The sequence below is a fragment of the Genypterus blacodes genome, unplaced genomic scaffold, assembly GCF_046128005.1.
Source record: "Genypterus blacodes isolate CSIRO-AG114 ecotype Tasmania unplaced genomic scaffold, CSIRO-AGI_Gbla_v1 ptg000176l_1, whole genome shotgun sequence".
In the NCBI taxonomy this organism is placed as follows: Eukaryota; Metazoa; Chordata; class Actinopteri; order Ophidiiformes; family Ophidiidae; genus Genypterus; species Genypterus blacodes.
In genome coordinates this window covers 384,468-406,751 of record NW_027466977.1, presented here as the reverse complement: position 1 = coordinate 406,751, position 22,284 = coordinate 384,468, and the positions used below count along the sequence as shown (strand labels likewise).

Sequence of the window (22,284 nt, the reverse complement as noted above, 5' to 3'; positions counted from 1 at the left end):
TCTGTGTCTGCCCCCGGGGATGTGATTATCCCCAAGGAGCGCTTGATGTCGGAGCACACGCCCCCCCCCCCCACCTGGCTTTGTGTCTCTGAGAGTGAGACATTTTGAAGTGCTTTACCTTCATTTCAAGCGGATGCGTCAAAGTCTCCCTGCATCTCTTCCTTCTTATAAATAGATAGGAGAGCTCACACCTACACAGGAGCCACAGTCTGGTGCAGGGCTCCTCCTTTCTCTTATAGTTGTTCCTGGGCCTGGGTGTCGACCCTGGAGCTGTAATTCTGAAACCTAAACGTTCTTGGATCCTTGGTGTGACACGAGGGAAAGTGTCTGAGGTCCTGAAAGAGTTTCTACACCTTTGACAGATCCAGACTCATCATTTATCCGTCTGCTTCCCACTTAGCAAGACAACCGCTTGGCCTTGCATTACTTTTAAAAACAATAATAACATTTTAGGCCTCCTGTGGCTTTGCATGTCACAGCTTCATTGCCTATCTGATTCCTGATGCTGCTGATGGAACGTGCAGGAGCCTCAGGAGGCTGCGTGTCGTTGTTCATGTTCACGTCTCTGGAACACTGTGTAGATGCACGTCTAACATTTTAATGTTGGCCCACTGGAGCGCTAACACTCGTATCATGATATCTGCGGCCTGTACAGCTAAAGTGCTGCGTCATGCACTGATAGGAGCATTGTGCTGCGTCATCAACCAGTCGTTCCTTCACCAGAGTTAGTCAGTATGGAAGTATTCAGACCACAGTGCTGTAAAGTATAAATGACACAAAACACTAAGACTTTGGATATGAAGGAGAATGATCCTGTGAGGCGTCCATTCCATTTCCCTCCCTTGACTTCATGTGCTTGTCTGTTGTTTCCTTGCGTGTTGATTGAGATCGGGCTCGTCTGTCTCACCTACAGAGCCTGAACCCAGCAGACTTTCTCACGCTGTCCTAATAGGCTGTAACTTTAATTAATTACATTACATAACCTGTCACAGCTGGTTTAAAGGCTATAACTCAATCATCACACACAATAAATGACCCAGACTGCACCTGTGAAAGCTCGAGTGTTTCTCTTTATGATGTTGACATACATGTGCTCATATTGGCACCATGCTGTGATCATGACGAACCTGAAGTAGGTGAAGTCCATAAACGGAGCTGTAAAAAGGTTCAGATTAAAGGTTTAAGGTGTAATGAGGCAGCATATCAACACATCAGACTTCATCAGGCTGAACCTCCACTCTGCTGCTCGTCATAACAAACGACACAGAGCAGCTAGAGTCCAACAGAAACACCAGGAGCTCAGATGGTTCAACCAGGAGCAGGGAGTTCAGTTCCAACTTCACGTCAAAGTCACATTGTCCCCTTTAATCAGGTGTTTGTGTCCCCACACAAAACACTTTCACTTTTATTTACGTCTGCTGGCAAACAGTCTGTTTAAGTGGACTTCCTGGTGCAGACAGCAAAGTTCCCCCTGAAGCAGCTTCTGTGTTATTAATAGAGATGGAACAAGAGTCTGTTGTTGTTGTTGATGGGTTTGTTTTTATTCACAGGGATTCTTTTGTTGTTGTCAGCATGGTGGCGCACACACACACACACACGAAACAGCTGGTTAATGTCAGTGTAAATGGAATTCTCCCCCTTGCTATCTGAGGCAGTCTTTGACCCCCAGGGTGACCTTTTGACCCTGCGATTGTCAACATGGACAACAACACTGCCAGTGCTTAAGTCCCCTAACATTCTTGACCTTTTAGATTTACTAGATGAGGATTTTTGCACTGTGTTGTGTTGTTATTTTCAAATTTGTGGTCAGATTTGTCTTTAGCTTTACTGTCAGCCTCCGTCCTAATAATAACCTAACTACTTCTTCTTAAGCGTCTTCCCTCTTGTCCATGGAGTGAGGCTCTGCTCTTATCTAGCCTATCCCATCATGCGTACGCTCCTAAGCCCACCTGGGATGCGCACATGCAACCCTCTCATCACAAACGCCATAAAAACCTCTTCAAAGGTGACCGAGCTCTGCCGCTGCTCTCTGGAATCCTTTGAAGGTTTCGTAGCCTGAAGTCGTCTGACTAACCTGGCTTCGTCTCCCGCAGTGGCGATGTCGTCCTGCGGGAGGTCTCGTCTCCGTCTCCGTCTCTACGCTTGGTTCAATACTCAGATAGAGGCAGAACAGTTTGTGTCTGCTGGCTTCTCTTATCACAGAACTCAGCAGGAGAATGTGGAGGAGTCAGCAGTGTGTGTGTTTGTTGTTGTTGTGTCTTCTGCTGTGCGTCACTCTTGGCTCAGCACTGATGAGGTTTGTCTGAGGTATTTAAGGGTTTACCTCATTTCCATACTGGAGAGATGTCTCAGAGGTCTTTATGATGTTGTGACTGGGAGCAGTGTGTGTCTTCAGTGTATCTTAGTTTTGTTGGCATGTGACACGACACGCTTGGATACTAGAGCAACAGTGAGAGCATGTTTGGACGGTTTGAGTTGTTGACAGACGAGCTCATCCTCTCCTGGCCTGTAGTGGATCTGCTGCAACTCGCCTGTGTGCTCAGCAGAGGTGGGGCGAGGCTCAGGACGTCCTGTGTGCCGCCAGACAGGACGCAAGGCTGAACCGCTATTTATCTCTACATGGAAGAGTTTACAGAGTGAACACCAGTGACAAACACATCAGAGTGAGCCGATGATGTAAGTGTGTGTGTGTGTGTGTGTGTGTGTGTGTGTGTGAGGTTACACCTGCTTCTCTCTGGCGCTAAAACATGCAGATGCAGTTCCTGTCTCCTGCAGCTGTCAGACGGCGATGATGAAGCAGCTCGGCCATGTATCTGAGTGAATACATCTTCATCACTCCTCCTCCTCCTCCTCTTCTCTGCAGTCACACAGCAGGAATGCTCAACATGCAGAATAATAAAAAACACACACACACACACACACACACACACACACACACACACACACACACACACACACACACACACACACACACACACACACAAACACACACTGATTACACAAGATTACTAAATAAAATCTTAAATAGTGTTATAATCTGAGATAGTGAACATGCATGTGTATGTACAGTGTGAAGCCAAACCAGAGTCTGACCTCAGGGAGACAGGGAGACAGGGAGAGAGACGGAGGGGCAAGCGAGGGGGGAGTCCTGCTCTCATATCTGTAGCAGCGCGGCTGGAGGAGGAGGAGGAGGATGATGCCCCCCGTCTCAGTGTTTTCACTCCAGCAAGTCGAGCGTGAAGCGCCCGTCTCTGGAGGAAGTGGGCTGGAAAGGCGTGTGTGTGTGTGTGTGTGTGTGTGTGTGTGTGTGTGTGTGTGTGTGTGTGTGTGTGTGTGTGTGTGTGTGTGTGTGTGTGTGTGTGTGTGTGTGTGTGTGTGTGTGTGTGTGTGTGTGTGTGTGTGTGTGTGTGTGTGTGTGTGTGTGTGTGTGTGTGTGTGTGTGTGTGTGTGTGTGTGTGTGTGTGTGTGTGTTCTGAGTTAGCCCTGTCACTCCTCCTCCTTCGTACGAGTGTTTACTCCTCTTCACACCGTCCCTTGGTCTTCACGCCTGAGGTCGGCCGCTCCGCTAAACGAGGCTGAGTCACTGCTCGGTCATCGCTGGCTGCACACAACTTGTGAACGTGTTATTATTCCCTGTTGCAGCTGTCCACACATGTCGGCGTGACGCGGGCCTTGCTCATCTCATTCCCGCTGGTGAGCTCCTCTGCAGGGTGGGAACGCTCTGGATAGACCCGGCACCTCTGGAGGAGGCCTGGCTCGGCCCCTCTGGAGGCCTGGCTCGGCCCCTCCGCCGCCCTCTGTGGGAGGCTGTGGTTGAAGTGGGGAGCTTGGAGGAATGTGTGTGTGTGCGTCTGCATGAAGGCCTCAGACGCTCCTGCAGCACAGAGCTCTTTGTTGACTAAGGGCAAGGTTCCATACAGAGTGTGCAGGCCGACTGTGCGCAGCTGTCTGAAGAGCTGAAGGTCTGAAACGCTGCTTCTGCTGATGAATCAGGCAGATGTGTTAAAGCTCGCTGTGGGCCAGACGAAGCTGCCGGTACGAGCAGGCAGCTGAGACGTTGGAATCTGGTTGTGTGTGTCTGGCTGGAGGCAGTGTGAATAAAGGAGGAGGCTCACAGGAGGCTGCAGGATCACAAGGGACTCTGCAGCCAAACACACACACTGTCTGCACGGGGCTGTGTGTGTGTGTTTCACGACGGATGATATGACCCGGTTGGAAGCGATGGAGGTTTTAAAGCCCCCCCCCCCTCCTTCCAGATCTTGTTAATCTGATCATCTCTGTGGTCTCTGTGCTGCTGGTGTGTGTGTGTGTGTGTGAGTCAGATTCCCTCCTGGACTGAAGTGAGGGGGAATTGACGCTGTACTGTCACACACATGTACTCAGTGTGAATGGTTGTGTTACGTGACAGAGGAGGCCTTGTTACCTAATAGCCTGCAGTTGGTTCACAGCCGTCTGAGTGACATTTACCACCCAAGTCACCTGTGTTTGTTTACATTCATCACTCAACCCAGTCGTTGCCTCTTGGAATGTTGCCCGCGTCGCCTCTCACACATGTTGAGCTCTTTACTCATGCAGCGGCCTGGATAAAGATCAGCTGCACGTGTTTATGATGGAAACGTAGAGATGGATTATTATGCATTGATAGTGTGATGATCGATTTGGGTGACAGTTTAGTTGCCGGGTCGGAAAGAGAACGGGAGGGGAGGAATCTTGCCTCCTGGTTCCATAGTGTGAGCTAAATGTAGATGTGTGGTTCCAGAGCAGCTTCTCTCTCGCTCTCTCTCTCTCGCTCTCGCTCTCGTTTGGGCCCTCTAATTACTGTAATTGTGTGAGAACAAAGGGCCTGATGGGAGGATCGGGGGTCTGCACTTCCTGTTCCTCCACTCAGAGATCCTCTCTGCTGTCATCACTCCTCTTGGTTATTTACTCATTACTACTGGGTTTTGTACAGATTGTGGTATTTCTTCATCTTTTTAAAAGCTTACTATGTGTTTATATCCTTCTCCCCACTATATGGCAGCTCTGGTAGATGTTAAACAGTATTGTGTTACCTTTATACTGTGCAATGACAGGCAGACAGGCAGACAGTGACAGTGTGTGGCACGGTGTAAACTTGTAATCAGCCTGTTGTCTCTTTCAACAAGTCAAACTCATGAGTCTTGGAAGATGTCTAATAACTATCAAACACTAAAACATGATTGATCAGTCACCACTAGATGGCAGAATACTCAATCTCATCTTATTACAATTTTAACATTAACATATTAAGGTGTTTCCAAAAGGAAGGATGTGCATGAGTCTCTGTTCTCTGATGGTTCAGCTCCAGATGTGTTATCATCTCATGTAAATTGTGTTGCATGTGAAAAATGTAAAGCACAAACACAACAGATGCTTGACAACATGAAAATCAGCTTACCCATAATCCCTTGCAGCTGTATTCCAGTTCAGTAGCCTGACCCTGAACCTTTGTTTCTGACAGGTTTTATTCTTTAATTTGCTTTAAAATCTCAATTGACTTAAGAGTTTGTCTTGTCAAAATATATTTTAAGATGTCACTAACATACATTTCCTCTCTGTGTCTCGCTCAGGTGGCTCTGCTTGGGCTGGATCTGCTGTCCGCTGTAGTGACGAGGCTCCAGGACAGATTCAGGCCCCATGTGGGGACAGGTAAGACTCTCCTGGGCCTCAAACTCCTGTCCTCTCACCTCTTTCCTTCCTAGGTGAGTAGCTTGTTTCCTCACTATTTCCTTCTCTCATGTTCCCCCTCAGTTCTGCCGAGCCTGATTGATCGCCTGGGAGATTCCAAAGACCAAGTGCGAGACCAAGACCAAATCCTGCTGCTAAAGATCATGGAACAGGCCACCACCCCGCAGGTACAACACACACTCACACCAGGGAACACTCTGTTGTGCTCTGAGACTCCCTGAGAGAGAGATCGTTCCATGGAGCAGGAGCTTAAAGTGTTCCTGAGCTCTTCTAAAGGTTCCTGAGTTCCTGATAAAGTCCTGCAGCACCAACGGCCCTCTAAACTGACCAGTGTAGGTAATATTGCTTTATCAAAGATTGCTATCAAAAAGAAATAAAAGAAGGTAAAAATAAAAATAATTAATTAATAACTTTAATAAATTAAAGTTCTCGGGGCACCACCCTGTTTGATGGCACAGGGAACCAAGATAGCAGATAATTGACCTAACTTTAAAGATTCACCATAAGTTTTAATTATCAATTAAAATTATCAGATTAATTAATAAATTAATAAAAAGGGAATAACTTAAAGATTAGTTTTGCGCTCGAAATCAGTCTAGAAGGGTGAGACTTGACGTGCGTAGAGGCTGATAATCATACAACATTCAGAGCAAACAATTTCAGACACTTCTTGTTGAGATATGAAAAGATTTATTTACTCACAATAATAACTAAGGTCATTACCATCAATAAAATAAACCGGAAAACATAAACAATTTCAAGAAGTTCAGGCAACAACAGATTTGAATACAAGGAAGACAAACTGGAGTGTGTGTGTGTGTGTGTGTGCGAGTGTGTGTGTGTGTGTGTGCGTGTGAGAAGGGATGATGCACAGGAAGTGGCAGAGTTATAACACGCCCACTAGTACGATCTGGATCAAACTAAAATGGCGGGACCTAGCTTAGAAGCAGGCTATGTAGCAATGGCGGCTAAACACATGTGAATGGGAGGGGTCCCAAGATGGCGGCTTTCTTCCTAGCTCCCTATATGTGGGTGTGTGCTGGTGCGTGCGTGCGTGCGTGCGTGCGTGCGTGTGTGTGGGTGTGTGTGTGAGAGTGTGCTCCGCCCCTCGACGCGGCAGAAGATGGGCAGAGACAGACTTGGGTTTGTGAATTTGTGAAGCAGGCTGAGAGGCTCAAGCAAGGCTTACAATACACAAAATTACAGTCAAACACACGGAGATGTAGCACATTAGCAGTTTACCAGAACAAAGAATTGAGGGAGAGAGAGAGAGAGAGAGAGAGAGAAAACGGCGCACATGCAATCGGTGTTGATTAACACCGAGGAAAAATTAAAGAACACACTTGTAATATTAAGCTTAGTTAAGAACACATGGTATCCTATATCTAATGCACATAATATCACTTCCTAACTCTTTGTCTGCCCAGACGTCTAAGCCTTACTTGGTGGAATTACGTCCGTGTTGTAATTCACCGTAGAGGTAGTTGAGCAGTCCGTGGTGTTGAAGATCCAGTTGGGTCGCGGGTTTAAACAGATTCAGGCGCTGATGAGTTGATCATGGGGCCAGTCTGCAAGTCCTTGATTTTCCTGGTCCCAGTGGGAAGGCCTGGTATTCGGTCGACGGGGAATTGGGAGAAAACAGGAGGAAACGCTTCTTTCCTCGGGTGTAGTCAGGATTCAGGTCGAGCCAACCAAAAAGGGATCTCCACGGGTTTAGAGAGGGAAAAAGAATGTTCACTGAACAAGGGGTGGGCCTTTGTTCAGGGAGAGAGAGAGGTCTCTTGACGTCTTCAGCAGTGGAGCAGTTGGACAGAGAGAAATCTTGGGTTCGCTGAATTGGGAAAATCCAGGGCAGATTCTTGAGTTTCTTTGTGTGAAAGGGGAGAAGGGGAGAAGATGCTAGAAGAAGAGGCTAGAGGAAGAGAGGGCTGGACGAAGAGAGGAAGAGCGAAGAGAGAGCAGTAAGACAGAGACTGGAAGAAGAGAGCTGGACGAAGACAGAGAGAAATGGACGAAGAGGGCAACTCAAACCTTTATAGCTCCCCACCGATAAGGTGTGAAAAAGGGGTTGACTCTAGGTACGGTGGGTGATGTTTTATGACTCTGTCCGAAGACAAAGGATTCTGCTTATCTTCAGGCCACATGGAAGCCATGTGGCTTAGGCTTTTGACCTGTGTAGTGGGCCCAAGTTTTAATACTTGAGAACTGGTATTTGCCCCTACATATCCCCCTGATGATCTTGAGGCGAGGGTTGCAGCCACAGTCTCCAAGAGCAAACATTAGGGCGAACAGTTCATAAGTCCTCATCACATGGTCCAAGTCCTGAGAGCAACCTGGAGTTGGATAATCCTCGGGTGCGGAAAATGTTCACGAAACAGTTCAATAAGGCTTTCGACATCTGGGCAGTCAGTAAGGCATGTCTGGGCAGAATGAACTAAACTAGACTACCTTAACCTTAATATTCAAACACATTATTGAGAGACATACACAGTAATGTTACAACCTGTCATTCTTTGGTCATTGTCGTTGACAAAAAGAAAAACCAGTGGAAATTCAAAGGAAAAAGAAAGAGAAAGGAAGGTTGTTACTGTTAGTAATCTGCTTCTCGGAGGAGTAGAAACAGTTAATAGTAGATGAGTGGTCTGACGTGGGACACATAGTGGAATGTGAGTCGGGCCCTCAAATCTGCTGTGTAATGTTCGAGTGTTTGTGCAGTGTGTACCCCCCCCTTTACCAACACTGAGGTGTAGATGCGACTGGCATTTCTTTGTGGACAAGGTTCCCTAGGAAGGGTAGGAGTGGAGTGGATTAGGTGTTGGGAATTGATTATGGCTTGGTCCAGGGGCATCTTAGGCTCCCTTGGATCCTGCCTTCAGCTTGTGGAGCAGGCTGTTAAAGTGTGAAGGTGCCTGGTCCTGTAAGACTGACAGAGAGTCCTTATCAGTCCTCTTGTGGTCATCTTTTGACACCTCGAAGGGGCTTTGGGAAGCTTCGAGTTGCTGTATCAACTCTGTCAGGCACTTCATTATCATTTCCTTTACGTAATGTTCTCCAAAAGACTCAAAAGTCTTCTCCTTTGTCTCGCTCTGCGGTCTATCACCCTGTTTGAAGCGGACATCCCTTCTCTTTGTGAAGGAGTTCTGGTTTTGGAACCTCGGCTGAACCTGAGAGGGGCCTCTATGGCCATGTCTATGGTTCTTTTGTCCACCCCGCAGGTGGTAGGGCAGGTGTTTTGGGAGTGCAGCGCCACTGTTTACACTAAAGGGGAAGTCTTTGCAGCCTTCCAATTCTAACTCAGTCTGCGCTGATGACTGGATGCCTAAAACTCTCACCTCATCTTCAGGTGTGTCAGTGGGGCGTACAACTGTCTCCCAGGTCATTTGGGCGATATTCTTAATCTCCTGCATGGTGGGTTTACCCTGCTTACACATCAGTGTGACGTGGATTCTCACACAGGGATGGAGGTTGTGGAGGAAGAGAGAGCGGAAGAATCGATTTTCCTCCAGGCCCGGTTCAGTACTTCCTTGAAAGTAGGCACTCCTCAGTCGTCTGTAATATTCACGGGGCGGTTCTGTTCGCTTTTGGTGAATATTCATGGCGCTGAGTGTGGTTGATGTCTCATCAAAGTATAGCGAGTACTCCTCACGTAGGGCACTACATAGCCTGGTGTAGCTGTGACGGATACGAGACGGCTGCGTTTCAATGAAAGCACAAACACTCCTGGAAGCTGTTTTCCAGATGAGCTTTAACTTCTCACGTGAACTGGCGTGAGACAAATCAACAAGGGAGTTTTCAATTTCACTAAGATAATTGTTAACATTAGCATCCTTGTTTATGGGGTCAAAACGCTCAAGGTCCTGGGCAAGGGAGTCTAGCTGACGCATGCGCAGGCCTGTTATATACTCCCGCTGGTATTCATCTGATTCTTCAGATGAGGAATACCGATGCTCGCTCATGTCATCACGCTGTGGGGCATGGTTACTTCCCTTTCGTGGTGAAGGCGGCATTTTAGAGTGGCGATGCCTAGGGGTCGCCTGAGGGGAGAGTGGCTGAGGTATGACCGAAGGGGAACGGGGTCGAAGCTTGGCTTCACCCAAGTGTGGCAGATTTGTGTACCGATCGTGGGTCGGTGGACATGACATGCTGTTAGCTGGAACCTGGGCAAGAGAGTGGAGATGTCGCATGTGCAGGTCTGTAGCATACTCCCGCTGGTATCCATCTGACTCTTCAGATGAGGGATACCGATGCTCGCTCATTTCATCAGGCTGTGGGGCACGTTTACGTCCCTTTCGTGATGAAGGCAGCATTTCAGAGGGGCGATCCCTTGGGGGCGCCTGAGGGGGAAGTAGCTGAGATGTGACCTGAGACGGGTGGGGTTGAAGCGTGGCTTCACCCAACTGTGGAAGCTTCATGTACCGATCTGGTGTCGGTGGACATATCCTGCTCTCAGCTGAAACTGTGGCAGAGTAAGCTTCTGGGGCGCGTGCCACTGGGTTTGCTGCCCCCCTTTGGTCAGTAGCATAGCTAAGCACCTTGTGAGCCTCTGCACGCGCGGCCTGGCTCTTGTGCAGTGCACTCTCGTGCTTAGCATCTTCGCTATCCTGCTTAGCATGACGGAGTCTCTGTGTGCACTCTGCCAACAGGGCAGTAGTGTTCTGCAGCTCAGAACAAAACGCCTGATTCTGTGATCGCTGGCGGAGGTCCTTTGCCTTAAGGGTTACGACCTCGCCACCAAGTGTGGCTATTTGTAAATGAGCTTTGTGATGGCAGAACAAGAACAATTGACCAACTATCTCCTTACTAGACCATCTTTGTCCGCTAGGTTCATTAACCATTCGAACTAAATTGGCGATCTCAGTGTCACACTGAGCTATGGTGTAGCCATCAAGCTCCTCTTTCTCTTTTACAGAGACTCTGAGGAGTTGAGCAACCAAATCAGGCAGTGAGGTCTTCTCACCTGCCTGAGGAGTTTCAGCTCCATACTCTGATGGAGTCTGGTTAGTCATATCTATCCCTTTGAAGCAAGGAAGAAGGAATCTAGTGACAACTAGGGGGGGTCTCTGCAAACACTAATAGTGATGACAGCTGCCCACCAGATGGTGCTGTCCTGGTTACGGTGCACTGGTCAGGGCACTGTAAGTTAAGCTCTTTCTAATGCAAATTAGACACAAGCAACAAGATTCTCTCAAGGTAACCACTTAGCATATCAATGACTGTCACAGCAGGAAGCACAACAACACTGCATGGGACACAGACAGAGACAGCACTCAGCAAATCGAAATCTTTAATCTAAAGTTATAAACTTAAAAAAAAAAATCCAAACCAATCTGAAAATTGCTCGTATGAATGTTGTATGAAATCAACAGTACCACGCCTCACACGGGGCACCAATTATATGTAGGTAATATTGCTTTATCAAAGATTGCTATCAAAAAGAAATAAAAGAAGGTAAAAATAAAAATAATTAATTAATAACTTTAATAAATTAAAGTTCTCGGGGCACCACCCTGTTTGATGGCACAGGGAACCAAGATAGCAGATAATTGACCTAACTTTAAAGATTCACCATAAGTTTTAATTATCAATTAAAATTATCAGATTAATTAATAAATTAATAAAAAGGGAATAACTTAAAGATTAGTTTTGCGCTCGAAATCAGTCTAGAAGGGTGAGACTTGACGTGCGTAGAGGCTGATAATCATACAACATTCAGAGCAAACAATTTCAGACACTTCTTGTTGAGATATGAAAAGATTTATTTACTCACAATAATAACTAAGGTCATTACCATCAATAAAATAAACCGGAAAACATAAACAATTTCAAGAAGTTCAGGCAACAACAGATTTGAATACAAGGAAGACAAACTGGAGTGTGTGTGTGTGTGTGTGTGCGAGTGTGTGTGTGTGTGTGTGCGTGTGAGAAGGGATGATGCACAGGAAGTGGCAGAGTTATAACACGCCCACTAGTACGATCTGGATCAAACTAAAATGGCGGGACCTAGCTTAGAAGCAGGCTATGTAGCAATGGCGGCTAAACACATGTGAATGGGAGGGGTCCCAAGATGGCGGCTTTCTTCCTAGCTCCCTATATGTGGGTGTGTGCTGGTGCGTGCGTGCGTGCGTGCGTGCGTGCGTGTGTGTGGGTGTGTGTGTGAGAGTGTGCTCCGCCCCTCGACGCGGCAGAAGATGGGCAGAGACAGACTTGGGTTTGTGAATTTGTGAAGCAGGCTGAGAGGCTCAAGCAAGGCTTACAATACACAAAATTACAGTCAAACACACGGAGATGTAGCACATTAGCAGTTTACCAGAACAAAGAATTGAGGGAGAGAGAGAGAGAGAGAGAGAGAGAAAACGGCGCACATGCAATCGGTGTTGATTAACACCGAGGAAAAATTAAAGAACACACTTGTAATATTAAGCTTAGTTAAGAACACATGGTATCCTATATCTAATGCACATAATATCACTTCCTAACTCTTTGTCTGCCCAGACGTCTAAGCCTTACTTGGTGGAATTACGTCCGTGTTGTAATTCACCGTAGAGGTAGTTGAGCAGTCCGTGGTGTTGAAGATCCAGTTGGGTCGCGGGTTTAAACAGATTCAGGCGCTGATGAGTTGATCATGGGGCCAGTCTGCAAGTCCTTGATTTTCCTGGTCCCAGTGGGAAGGCCTGGTATTCGGTCGACGGGGAATTGGGAGAAAACAGGAGGAAACGCTTCTTTCCTCGGGTGTAGTCAGGATTCAGGTCGAGCCAACCAAAAAGGGATCTCCACGGGTTTAGAGAGGGAAAAAGAATGTTCACTGAACAAGGGGTGGGCCTTTGTTCAGGGAGAGAGAGAGGTCTCTTGACGTCTTCAGCAGTGGAGCAGTTGGACAGAGAGAAATCTTGGGTTCGCTGAATTGGGAAAATCCAGGGCAGATTCTTGAGTTTCTTTGTGTGAAAGGGGAGAAGGGGAGAAGATGCTAGAAGAAGAGGCTAGAGGAAGAGAGGGCTGGACGAAGAGAGGAAGAGCGAAGAGAGAGCAGTAAGACAGAGACTGGAAGAAGAGAGCTGGACGAAGACAGAGAGAAATGGACGAAGAGGGCAACTCAAACCTTTATAGCTCCCCACCGATAAGGTGTGAAAAAGGGGTTGACTCTAGGTACGGTGGGTGATGTTTTATGACTCTGTCCGAAGACAAAGGATTCTGCTTATCTTCAGGCCACATGGAAGCCATGTGGCTTAGGCTTTTGACCTGTGTAGTGGGCCCAAGTTTTAATACTTGAGAACTGGTATTTGCCCCTACACCAGAGACTCGTATAGTTTACTGCTTTTCTCTAATGGCTGCTGTCCATTTCCTGCCCTATAATGTCCTGTGTGCTATGCTGTTATAATCGATGACGGCAGCAGTCAGGCATGTGTGTGTAAACGCGTACCTGTGTGTGTGTGTGTGTGTGTGTGTGTGTGTGTGTGTGTGTGTGTGTGTGTGTGTGTGTGTGTGTGTGTGTGTGTGTGTGTGTGTGTGTGTGTGTGTGTGTGTGTGTGTGTGTGTGTGTGTGTGTGTGTGTGTGTGTGTGTGTGTGTGTGTGTGTGTGTGTGTGTGTGTGTTGTAGTACATGTGGGACAGAATGCTGGGAGGCTTCAAACACAAGAACAACAGGACTCGAGAGGGAGTGTGCCTGTGCCTGGTGGCCACGCTCAGCACGTGAGTCCAGTCCCTCCATCCTGTTTGTGTGGAGTGTTTACACTTCACTCAGGCAAATATTGTGTTTTCCCTGTGGATGTTGTGTAACTCATCTGACTGATTCTGTTTATTTATTGTCTTTCAGGTACGGAGCTCAGGGCCTGACGCTCAGTAAAATAGTTCCTCACATCTGTAACCTCCTGGGGGACCCCAACAGTCTGGTAGGACCCGCTAGGCTTCTTGACACTGTCTTGCCAGTATAATGATAAGATTCCTTATGAAAAATAATGTTTAGATTGTTTGTTAGTTGCTAGGAATGTTTTAAAATCAGGCCAGCTACGGTTTTCTGTGGTTCTGACCCGGTTCAGATGCTTAGCAGCAGGCAGGCCACATCACTCCAACTACAGGACTCCCCCTAGTGGCAGCAGTGAAAGCTGTAACTTTAGGCCAATACCCTATATATAATATTGAATCATTTGTATTCAGATGCCTGGTGGTTGTTGTGTGTCAGCTGTGTATGTGTTTGTGTGTCGGTGCTCAGGTGCGTGACGGGGCGATGAGCAGCTTGGTGGAGATCTACAAACACGTGGGAGAGAGAGTGAGGATGGACCTCAGCAAGAAGGGCCTGCCTCAGTCACGGTACGACCGAGAGATGATGTCAGCCTGCTCCTGTCTGTCTCTGCTCGTCTGCTCCCTCCTCTCATCCTTGTTTCCATGGTCTCATCTCTCACTCTGATCTATTATAGAGCTGATGTACATGTATCCCTGACCTAATCTCATATTGGTCCTTCAGCAGCTCTGACCACGCCTCTTTCAAATACTCCACAAATGTCATAGATTTTATTAATTGAATTTTGAATGGAATCTTGTCCTATGACATCATCTGTTGGTTGCAGCCATACCTCAGGATCTCAGTCCCTCTGATCTATGAAAACACTTTTACTGCCAGAACCACAGAAGCTTAGCACCATGCATCTGTGAGAAGCCTCCTCCCTGCCAATGTCAGCTTTCATTTGCTGTCCCTATAGGCGCTTGTGTACTTTCTGCTTTTGCATCTGCAGTAAATAACAATGTCGTCAAAGCGTTGGCCGATACTGTCTCTATGGAAATTAGAGAAAGAAAGCAGGAGAAAAGGGAAAGGGAAAGTTCGGTGGGGAGAGCGAATAAGACAAATACCTCCTTAAGCAGCTGTGTGTGTGTGTGTGTGTGTGTGTGTGTGTGTGAGCGTGTGTGTGTGTGTGTGTGTGTGTGTGTGTGTGTGTGTGTGTACTGGGCAGCAGCAGAAGAAGATGGTGGTCACACTGGACTGCTTCCAGGTCAGAATGTCTGCAGGAATTTGAACACAAACCGTTCCCACAAACCGAGGTTTCTAATAAAACTGGGTGCTGTGTTGCATGCAGCTTGTGTGGCTCCCTCATCTGTAATGGATGAGTCTGATTCTGCACTTTCTATATAATGAATGATGACGTGAGTTTTGTTCACGGGAACTCCAAACAGTATCAGCTCAGCTCCAACACGATCACTCTGTCAGACAGCCTGGGAGTTTGAACTACAGACGTTTGTATAAGTAGACCTATGAGAAGCTGTGCCTCCCTGTAAATGACTGTGTGTGTCCGTGTGTGTGTGGTCGGACTGGTGTGCTGACCCATGGGTGCAGAGCGTTACGGCCACCCACCAGTGTGTGCCACCCGTGTAGGCTCCTGTTCCTGTTCCACTTAACCTGATAAATGAATGTGTTTCACCTCCATATTATCCTTTATGCTCTGCACCATATTGTAGTCATCTGTGGAGCCTCTTCACCGTGGCTTCTCTGGCTCTGGGGCCTCTTCATCATCCTCGTGGAGGTTTCGAATCCCGTCTATTTTAGTCTGGGCCCTCCTGCTGCCGCACAGAGCAGGAAGTGATTGATGATGTATCCAGCAGGTCCAGGCTCCCTCATGAACCCATCACACTCTCTGCTGATCGTCTCTATCCCTCCTTTCCCTTCATAAAGTCCTCTCACTGCCTTTCTGCAAGCTTTCTATATTTCTATGCGTATTAACGTCTTCAAATCTCTTCTGCTTTGTAGGTTGAATGTAATCTTCAGCAAATTCGATGAAGTCCAAAGATCCGGGAACATGATCTCATCCTCTGGCTCAGGTGAGTCTTCCCTCCTGGGCATCATTACTGTTTCACACTGCTCCTCAAGCTCCTTTCAATTGTTTATTGTCTTCATGGCTTTTGGACCTTTGATCAAGCTGAGAAACGACGACTCAGCCTCATCCTTCATCTGCATCATATAGCAACTGAGCCAGCCACTGTTCACATCTGTAACCTCTAGAACACTGAGTTCTGCAGGTGAGAATCCCAGTTTCTGACCTGGGGACAGTCACTTGTGTGTTAGGAATAGCGTGCCGGTCGTTTGTTTGGTGCTGATCCTGACAGAGGAGCTTTGTATGATGAGCAGAGGAGCAGGCTTCTCTATCTGAGTATTCATTTCATCAGTGTCTTTGATGTTCCTCCTCTTCAGTCGCACTCGGCCCTGTCTTCTTCTTTTTATTACCCTTGTTGGGTGATTTGTGTGTATGAGTGTGTGGCTTTGGGTGTGTGTGTGTGTGTGTGTGTGTGTGTGTGTGTGTGTTTGAACGTGGGCACAGAAGGGAGGGAAATGAGAGGCCAGAAGGACGGCCTGGAGCTACAGGGGATTAGTTTCACCATGAGAGCTTGGCACCCATTGGATCCCTCAGATGTCCCCACAAAGCAGCCAGAGACTAAAGGGACCTCACATTTCTATTCAACCAGCATAGATTCAGTTTGTGATCAGATGTTTTCAGATGAGTCCTAATGTATTATTAATTTATTAATATTTATATTAAGATATAATCTTATGAGCAGTAAAACAGATCAGATGATTAATGGGACTTCCATGTTCCCTGAAGTTAAACCTGCTTTTGTTTTTCCAGTGTTTACCTTCCTTAAGACAAACTGAACGCTGTGATTGTTCCTGATTTATCACTTGGGGAATCAAAACCACAATCAAACCAGTATACCAGGAAATAGGGAGTTTGTGTGTTAGTTAGTAGTGTTTACTATTTTCCTCTCCGGGCTTCAGTGGAGTGAGAGAAAACAATAGAGGTACAAATGGAGAGTGTGTGTGTGTGTGTGTGTGTGTGTGTGTGTGTGTGTGTGTGTGTGTGTGTGTGTGTGTGTGTGTGTGTGTGTGTGTGTGTGTGTGTGTGTGTGTGTGTGTGTGTGTGTGTGTGTGTGTGTGTGTGTGTGTGTGTGTGTGTGTGTGTGGATAGTGCCGGTGGAGCTGCTCATGACACGGCCCCCTGCTGAGTCCGTCCCATTCCAGCTGACTCCTCTACAATTACAGGAAGAACAGCTGAGCCTCTCACTCAGCGCTCCGTCCAGTCCTGACCAACTCTCATGGGATAATGGAGCTGACCCATGAGAGCAGAACCCAGCTCCTAAAGCTCAGCGTGCACAGTGGTGCTACAGCAAGGGAGAGTAGAGATGGATCTGTGTCTTTTACTTTTTACCTAAGGAAGCACTGCACAGGTTGAATAATAGTTCAGTCGTCTCTCCTCCTCTACAAGCTCATCTTCATTCACTCCGGTGTTGAAGTTGTGAAAGCCTGATGGGAAACGTCAGAGGAACAAGGAGAGGAGATTAAACTGAGCAGTCATTTCACAATTCAGCATAGCATTTGTCGCAATCGGCGCCTTGGCTCGGCTCTCCTCTCTCACAGATGAACTCAAATGGACTGGTGTGACAGCTGGGATGACGAGATGACGACTCGTTTTCATTTCAGCCTGTTTGCCTGTGGAGCTGAGAATGTTGGGTTCGAATGTGGACGGAGAACAAGCTCTGCTGTTGTTGTTGCTAATGCAGGCCTTAGTTTAGCCTGACACTTAGCCTCAGTTTGACACGGTGCAAACACGAGTAGAGCAGAGGAACCAGGGATTCTGTGCAGCAAAGGTCAGACCTGATACGAGTCAGTATTTGCTATAATCAATAAAGCTGGATTGAATCAGTACAGTGGCTTGGAGAGGGAAAGCTCTGGTTTGGTGCTGCCACAACGGGAGCGAGGACGGAGGAAGGGAGGGGAGGAGGAGAGGGAGAGAAACGGGAGAGGAATAGATGGAAGAGAGCGAGGAAGGGAGGGACAGTGAACAAAACAAAGCAGCCATTTCTGTGGTGCCACTGAGAAGTAAACAGTGTGAGAGAGAGAGACAGAGAGAGAGAGAGAGACAGAGAGACAGAGAGAGGAGAAGCTGCACAGAGAGTCAGAGCTCAGCCTTCACTCCTCTCCCAGCTTTCCACCTCCTCAAGGACGGCTTTGCACCATGACAGCTGGAGAAGGTAAGAGCAGGGACAGGAGGAGGCCACATGAAGGACAAACCAGAGAACATTTAATGCCTGATTCATTCCTTCAATCTCATTCTTTTTTTATTGAGAACAAACGTCAGCAAGGGACAGGGCTGTGTGTGTGTGTGTGTGTGTGTGTGTGTGTGTGTGTGTGTGTGTGTGTGTGTTGTGTGTGTGTGTGTGTGTGTGTGTGTGTGTGTGTGTGTGTGTGTGTGTGTGTGTGTGTGTGTGTGTGTGTGTGTGTGTGTGTGTGTGTGTGTGTGTGTGTGTGTGTGTGTGTGTGTGTGTGTGTGTGTGTGTGTGTGTGTGTGTGTGTGTGTGTGTGTGTCTCTTCCTGTCTTGGCTCTTGTTAAGTAAGCGCTGGGTTGAGGAAGAAGAAGACACGGCTTCTTCACTCTGATGCTTGGAGTCGTAGGGATCTGCGTCTCCACGGTGATGACAGTGTTGTGTTTAGCGTTCTTCTGCTCTTCATCTGTAAACATGTGTGCCTCCAATCTGATGGGCAGAAGAGTTCACAAGTTGGGTTGTGCTTGTCCAAATCAACTCCAATCAACCAATGAGCATGGATTGTATAACTTTGTCAAACCTCTGAGTGAGTAAACAAGCATGAAACACTTTAAAGTGTGTTTGCTGTCTGAGTGTCTGGACGCATTCATGACTCCACATTACATCATCATCTCCGTCTCCGGCTCCTGCGGCTTCGTCCATAAATACAGATCGATGTACGTGTGTGTGTGTGTGTGTGTGTGTGTGTGTGTGTGTGTGTGTGTGTGTGTGTGTGTGTGTGTGTGTGTGTGTGTGTGTGTGTGTGTGTGTGTGTGTGTGTGTGTGTGTGTGTGTGTGTGTGTGTGTGTGTGTGTGTGTGTGTGTGTGTGTGTGTGATTCCCAGCTCCACCGCTCTGCTGTTACATAAACACTGCGCACTCTGGCAGAGCGTCCCCCTTCCCTCATGTTTTGCTCTGAGATGATTTCTGCTGATGCGTTCTCCTTCAAATCACAGATTAAAGGAGATTACGCAGTGTTTGCTAAATTAACCCTTTGTTACCAAATGTGTGGTAATACACGTTTGAAGTGGTTGTGTTTGTGAAGACGTTTGAGCTCAGATCTGGAGTCACAGCAGGAAGGAGTCACCTGTGAAGGAGATGATACTTGGTTCCCACGGTGATTCAGGATTGCAGATCTCGTTAAATAACATTTTGAATAACCAAAGTGTCAGATTGTGAGCTGCACTGTTCTCTACGTGTGAAGTGGAGGATGAAGGCAGGAGATGGAATGCAGATTCTAAGAAAGCCATTCAATCATTACACACAGCACTGCAAAGCTTAGCCTCTTCTGGTGTGTGTGTGTGTGTGTGTGTAGTTTGTGTGGGCGTGTGTGTGTGTGTGCCTGAGCTCTGTATCTTCTCTCTCTGGCAGCTCCTCTCTGTGGAGGAGGATCTGTATTTAGATCTTTGTCGGAGGTTTTAAATGTTAGCAGTGCTTTGTTTGTGTTGTGTTCTCGGTTTCATTCAGCGACGAGCACAGGAAGTCTTTAATGAACATTTATGTTGACAGATGTGCATACAGGTACACTGGGAGACCGTTAACACCCTGGTACATTGTGTCATGCATATTATGTTACAGGATTGTAGTGCAGCAGATCACAATACAAAGGTAAACAACTCCTCCTTCAAGGTCAGGATGTGTACATATGATGACTTCCAGGTGTTTACTTTAGTTTGCACTCTTTAATCTGGTAAACAAGACATGAATCCACTTCTCCCCTCTCGCTGTGGCACTTCTGTGCACACTGAGTGAGAACAGTCACCCTAAAGCGTTTAGATTCTGATTAGTTAAGGACCAGCACACAAAATGCCCGTTCTGTGTCGATTGGACAGCTGTGATGGCCGGGGGCCAGTGTCCGGCAGCTTTATGTAACTCTTGTTTACAGTTCAACAGCTGATGGAGCATGAACAGAGAGAGAGAGAGAGTGGGATGATGGGCAACAAAGAGAGATGGAACCAAGACAAGTCTATAAACTGGGGCCAACCTACTGAAAGCTGCCATTGTCCTCCACATGGGCTGCCAAGTTAAACTGGCCCAGAGCCCCCAGCCCATGTGACTCTGGGGTTAGATGGGAGCCTTTGAGGGCCTTAGGGAGAGACCACCGCCCCCATGGCCCCTATGCATGAAGAGCAAGCTCGGGGGATCCGGGCTGGACCTGCACCACATCCCTGTATCTGAACCAGTCGTCGTCTGTTCTCAGAAATCTACGAGACCTCTACACGGTGTTGATCTGTCCCATGTAGCCACAGTGTTGCTGGCTCTTGTGTAGACGTTGTGCTCTTGCTTTGGGGTGGACCTGCTGATCTACAGTCACTTTCTATGCAGGCACGCGTCTCTGCGGCTGCTTCACATTTCTTCAGTTCATCATAAAGTCTGAGTGGGACAAGCGGACCGTTGTGCTCAGAACACGCCAGGTTACCACAATGTGTTTCTGTTTCAGCCTGTGTGCTGCCACAACACACACACACACACACACACACACACACACACACACACACACACACACACACACACACACACTGTGAATGGCTTCATTCACTTGTGCGTCTGAATTGGTAGTTTCCCCCCACTGGAGCTCATTGTCTCACTTTCTGACAGGAGCGTCTGTCAGGAGGTTTCTGATTGTCTCTCTCTCTCTCTCTCTCTCTCCCTTCTGTCTCTTAAACCAGCGTTTCCCCTTTGACATGAATCAAAGCGTATCGTTGCACGCTCTGCTCACACACACACCTGCAGGTTTCTCCCCTCCAGCTCTGTAGTTTGCGGTGCAGCCACATATTTGCATGCAGGCGATCTCATCTGAGCCAAACCCTGCTGCTGATCTCTGAGGCTGGAGTCTCACATGTCAGCTTTGTGTGGAGTCACGGTCGCTCGACATTTTTTGCATTTGTTTACCTTTTCTTCTGTCCGTATCCCATAATACACAGTCAGCAGTCCGAGGAGGAGGAGGAGGAGGAGGAGGAGTTCTCCTCTCCCCGGCATGCATGCCCAGCAGGGACACTTTGCATTTCCATATGGAATCTGTTCACACCTTGGTTGATCTTTTTTTAGCTCCGCATTTAGCATTTTAATTAGTTTGGTCTTTGAAACTTCCGAAAAGAGTTTGTCAGTCTTTTCTTTTTTTTTAAACATAGCCAGAGGATGAATGAATGAAAGTTTGCTTTCCTTAGACGGCGATGTTTAAGTGCTGAGATTTAGATCTTAAAGGGCAAATCTGTTAAGTGAGCGACGCCCCGACTCTACAGTAGAATCAGGGCAGATTGGTGACATCACTTTTCCAGGAGAACGAAAAGCTCAGCAGCACAGATCTCACACACTTAAACCCTGCCTGGATTAAGCAGGTAGAGGCAGAGAGAGAGGGAGAGAGAGAGGGAGAGAGAGAGAGGGAGAGAGAGAGGGAGAGAGAGAGAGGGAGAGAGAGAGGGAGAGAGAGAGAGGGAGAGAGAGAGGGAGAGAGAGTCGTATGGATCAGTGCAGCGCAGTGCAGTGTGTGTGATTTCACCTTTAATGCGTGAGGTAAACAGGATTAGAAAGAAAGACGCAGATGTGTGTGTGTGTGTGTGTGTGTGTGTGTTGGTGAATGTTTGAGTTCATGGTTTCGTAACCAGGAGGTCAACGTTCAACCCTGTCAGCAGGACGACTCCTCTCTGTTATGACATAACGCCCGTCACAAGTCATCTGTGTGTTATGTAAGCCTGCTGCTTCCACCCTGAACAGGAGTGTGTCGACACACAGCGATGCAAAGCCCCCCCGTCAGGTTCCCCCTGAGCAAGGAGCAGAGGTGTGTGTGTGTGTGTGTGTGTGTGAGGGGAGGAGACAGGCAGGATCTTCCCTCTCTTTGTTCTGTGTTATATAAACCTGAGGTAGAGGAAGAGGCAGCGCTCTGGTTGCTCTGCTGAGGCCTGTGCTGCTTCATCAACACTCAGGCCTCAGATGAGTCTCAGCTTAGACTGACACCTAGTGGACATGTGAGGGAACACAACAATATCAAGCTGCTCCATCGTTAGACGGCTCAGTTTGGTTATGTTCAGGTCAGTAATGAACACTTTGCTCTCAGGGAACTGTTGTTGTTCATCTGATGCTGAGATGCAGTGATGATGTCATAGTTAGGAGCAGTCATGGGGTCGATTACCCAGTAAAGGTATTCTGGTGCTGTTGGTGGTGATCTATGAGTAATGTTCTCAGGAAGCACACAGAGGTGATCTCACAACAAAAGGCCCCTCCTCCTTTCACCACACACACACACACACACACACACACAGACACACATAAACACACGCATCTGCCAATGTGGAATTGGAGGAAAGGCTTAAGGAGATGTTACTCTGGAACGCTCACAGCAGAGAGGGCAACAGAGCCACATGAGGAGCACACACACACACACACAGACAGAGATGCCCGGTGAAAGAGAGAGAGCAGTTCAGAGGGTTCAGTAGACATGCTGAAGAAGCTGGTGTGCAAGAGGATCTGCGCTCGTAAGGACGACGTCTCTCTCCTCCGTCTCTCTCACCTGTCTCTCTCT

At 47.6% G+C, this 22,284-nt stretch overlaps 1 protein-coding gene across 1 annotated transcript in view; it reads left to right on the top strand.

Annotated features, from left to right (window-relative positions):
- clasp1a (cytoplasmic linker associated protein 1a) overlaps positions 1-22,284 on the top strand; it is a 60,186-nt gene that overhangs the window by 10,191 nt on the left and 27,711 nt on the right. Inside the window, exons 3-8 of the mRNA XM_076167804.1 lie at positions 5,589-5,667; positions 5,770-5,873; positions 13,301-13,392; positions 13,517-13,592; positions 13,913-14,010; positions 15,440-15,510. Of these exons, the coding sequence (XP_076023919.1) occupies positions 5,589-5,667; positions 5,770-5,873; positions 13,301-13,392; positions 13,517-13,592; positions 13,913-14,010; positions 15,440-15,510 (520 nt within the window). The remainder of the gene's footprint in view (positions 1-5,588; positions 5,668-5,769; positions 5,874-13,300; positions 13,393-13,516; positions 13,593-13,912; positions 14,011-15,439; positions 15,511-22,284) is intronic.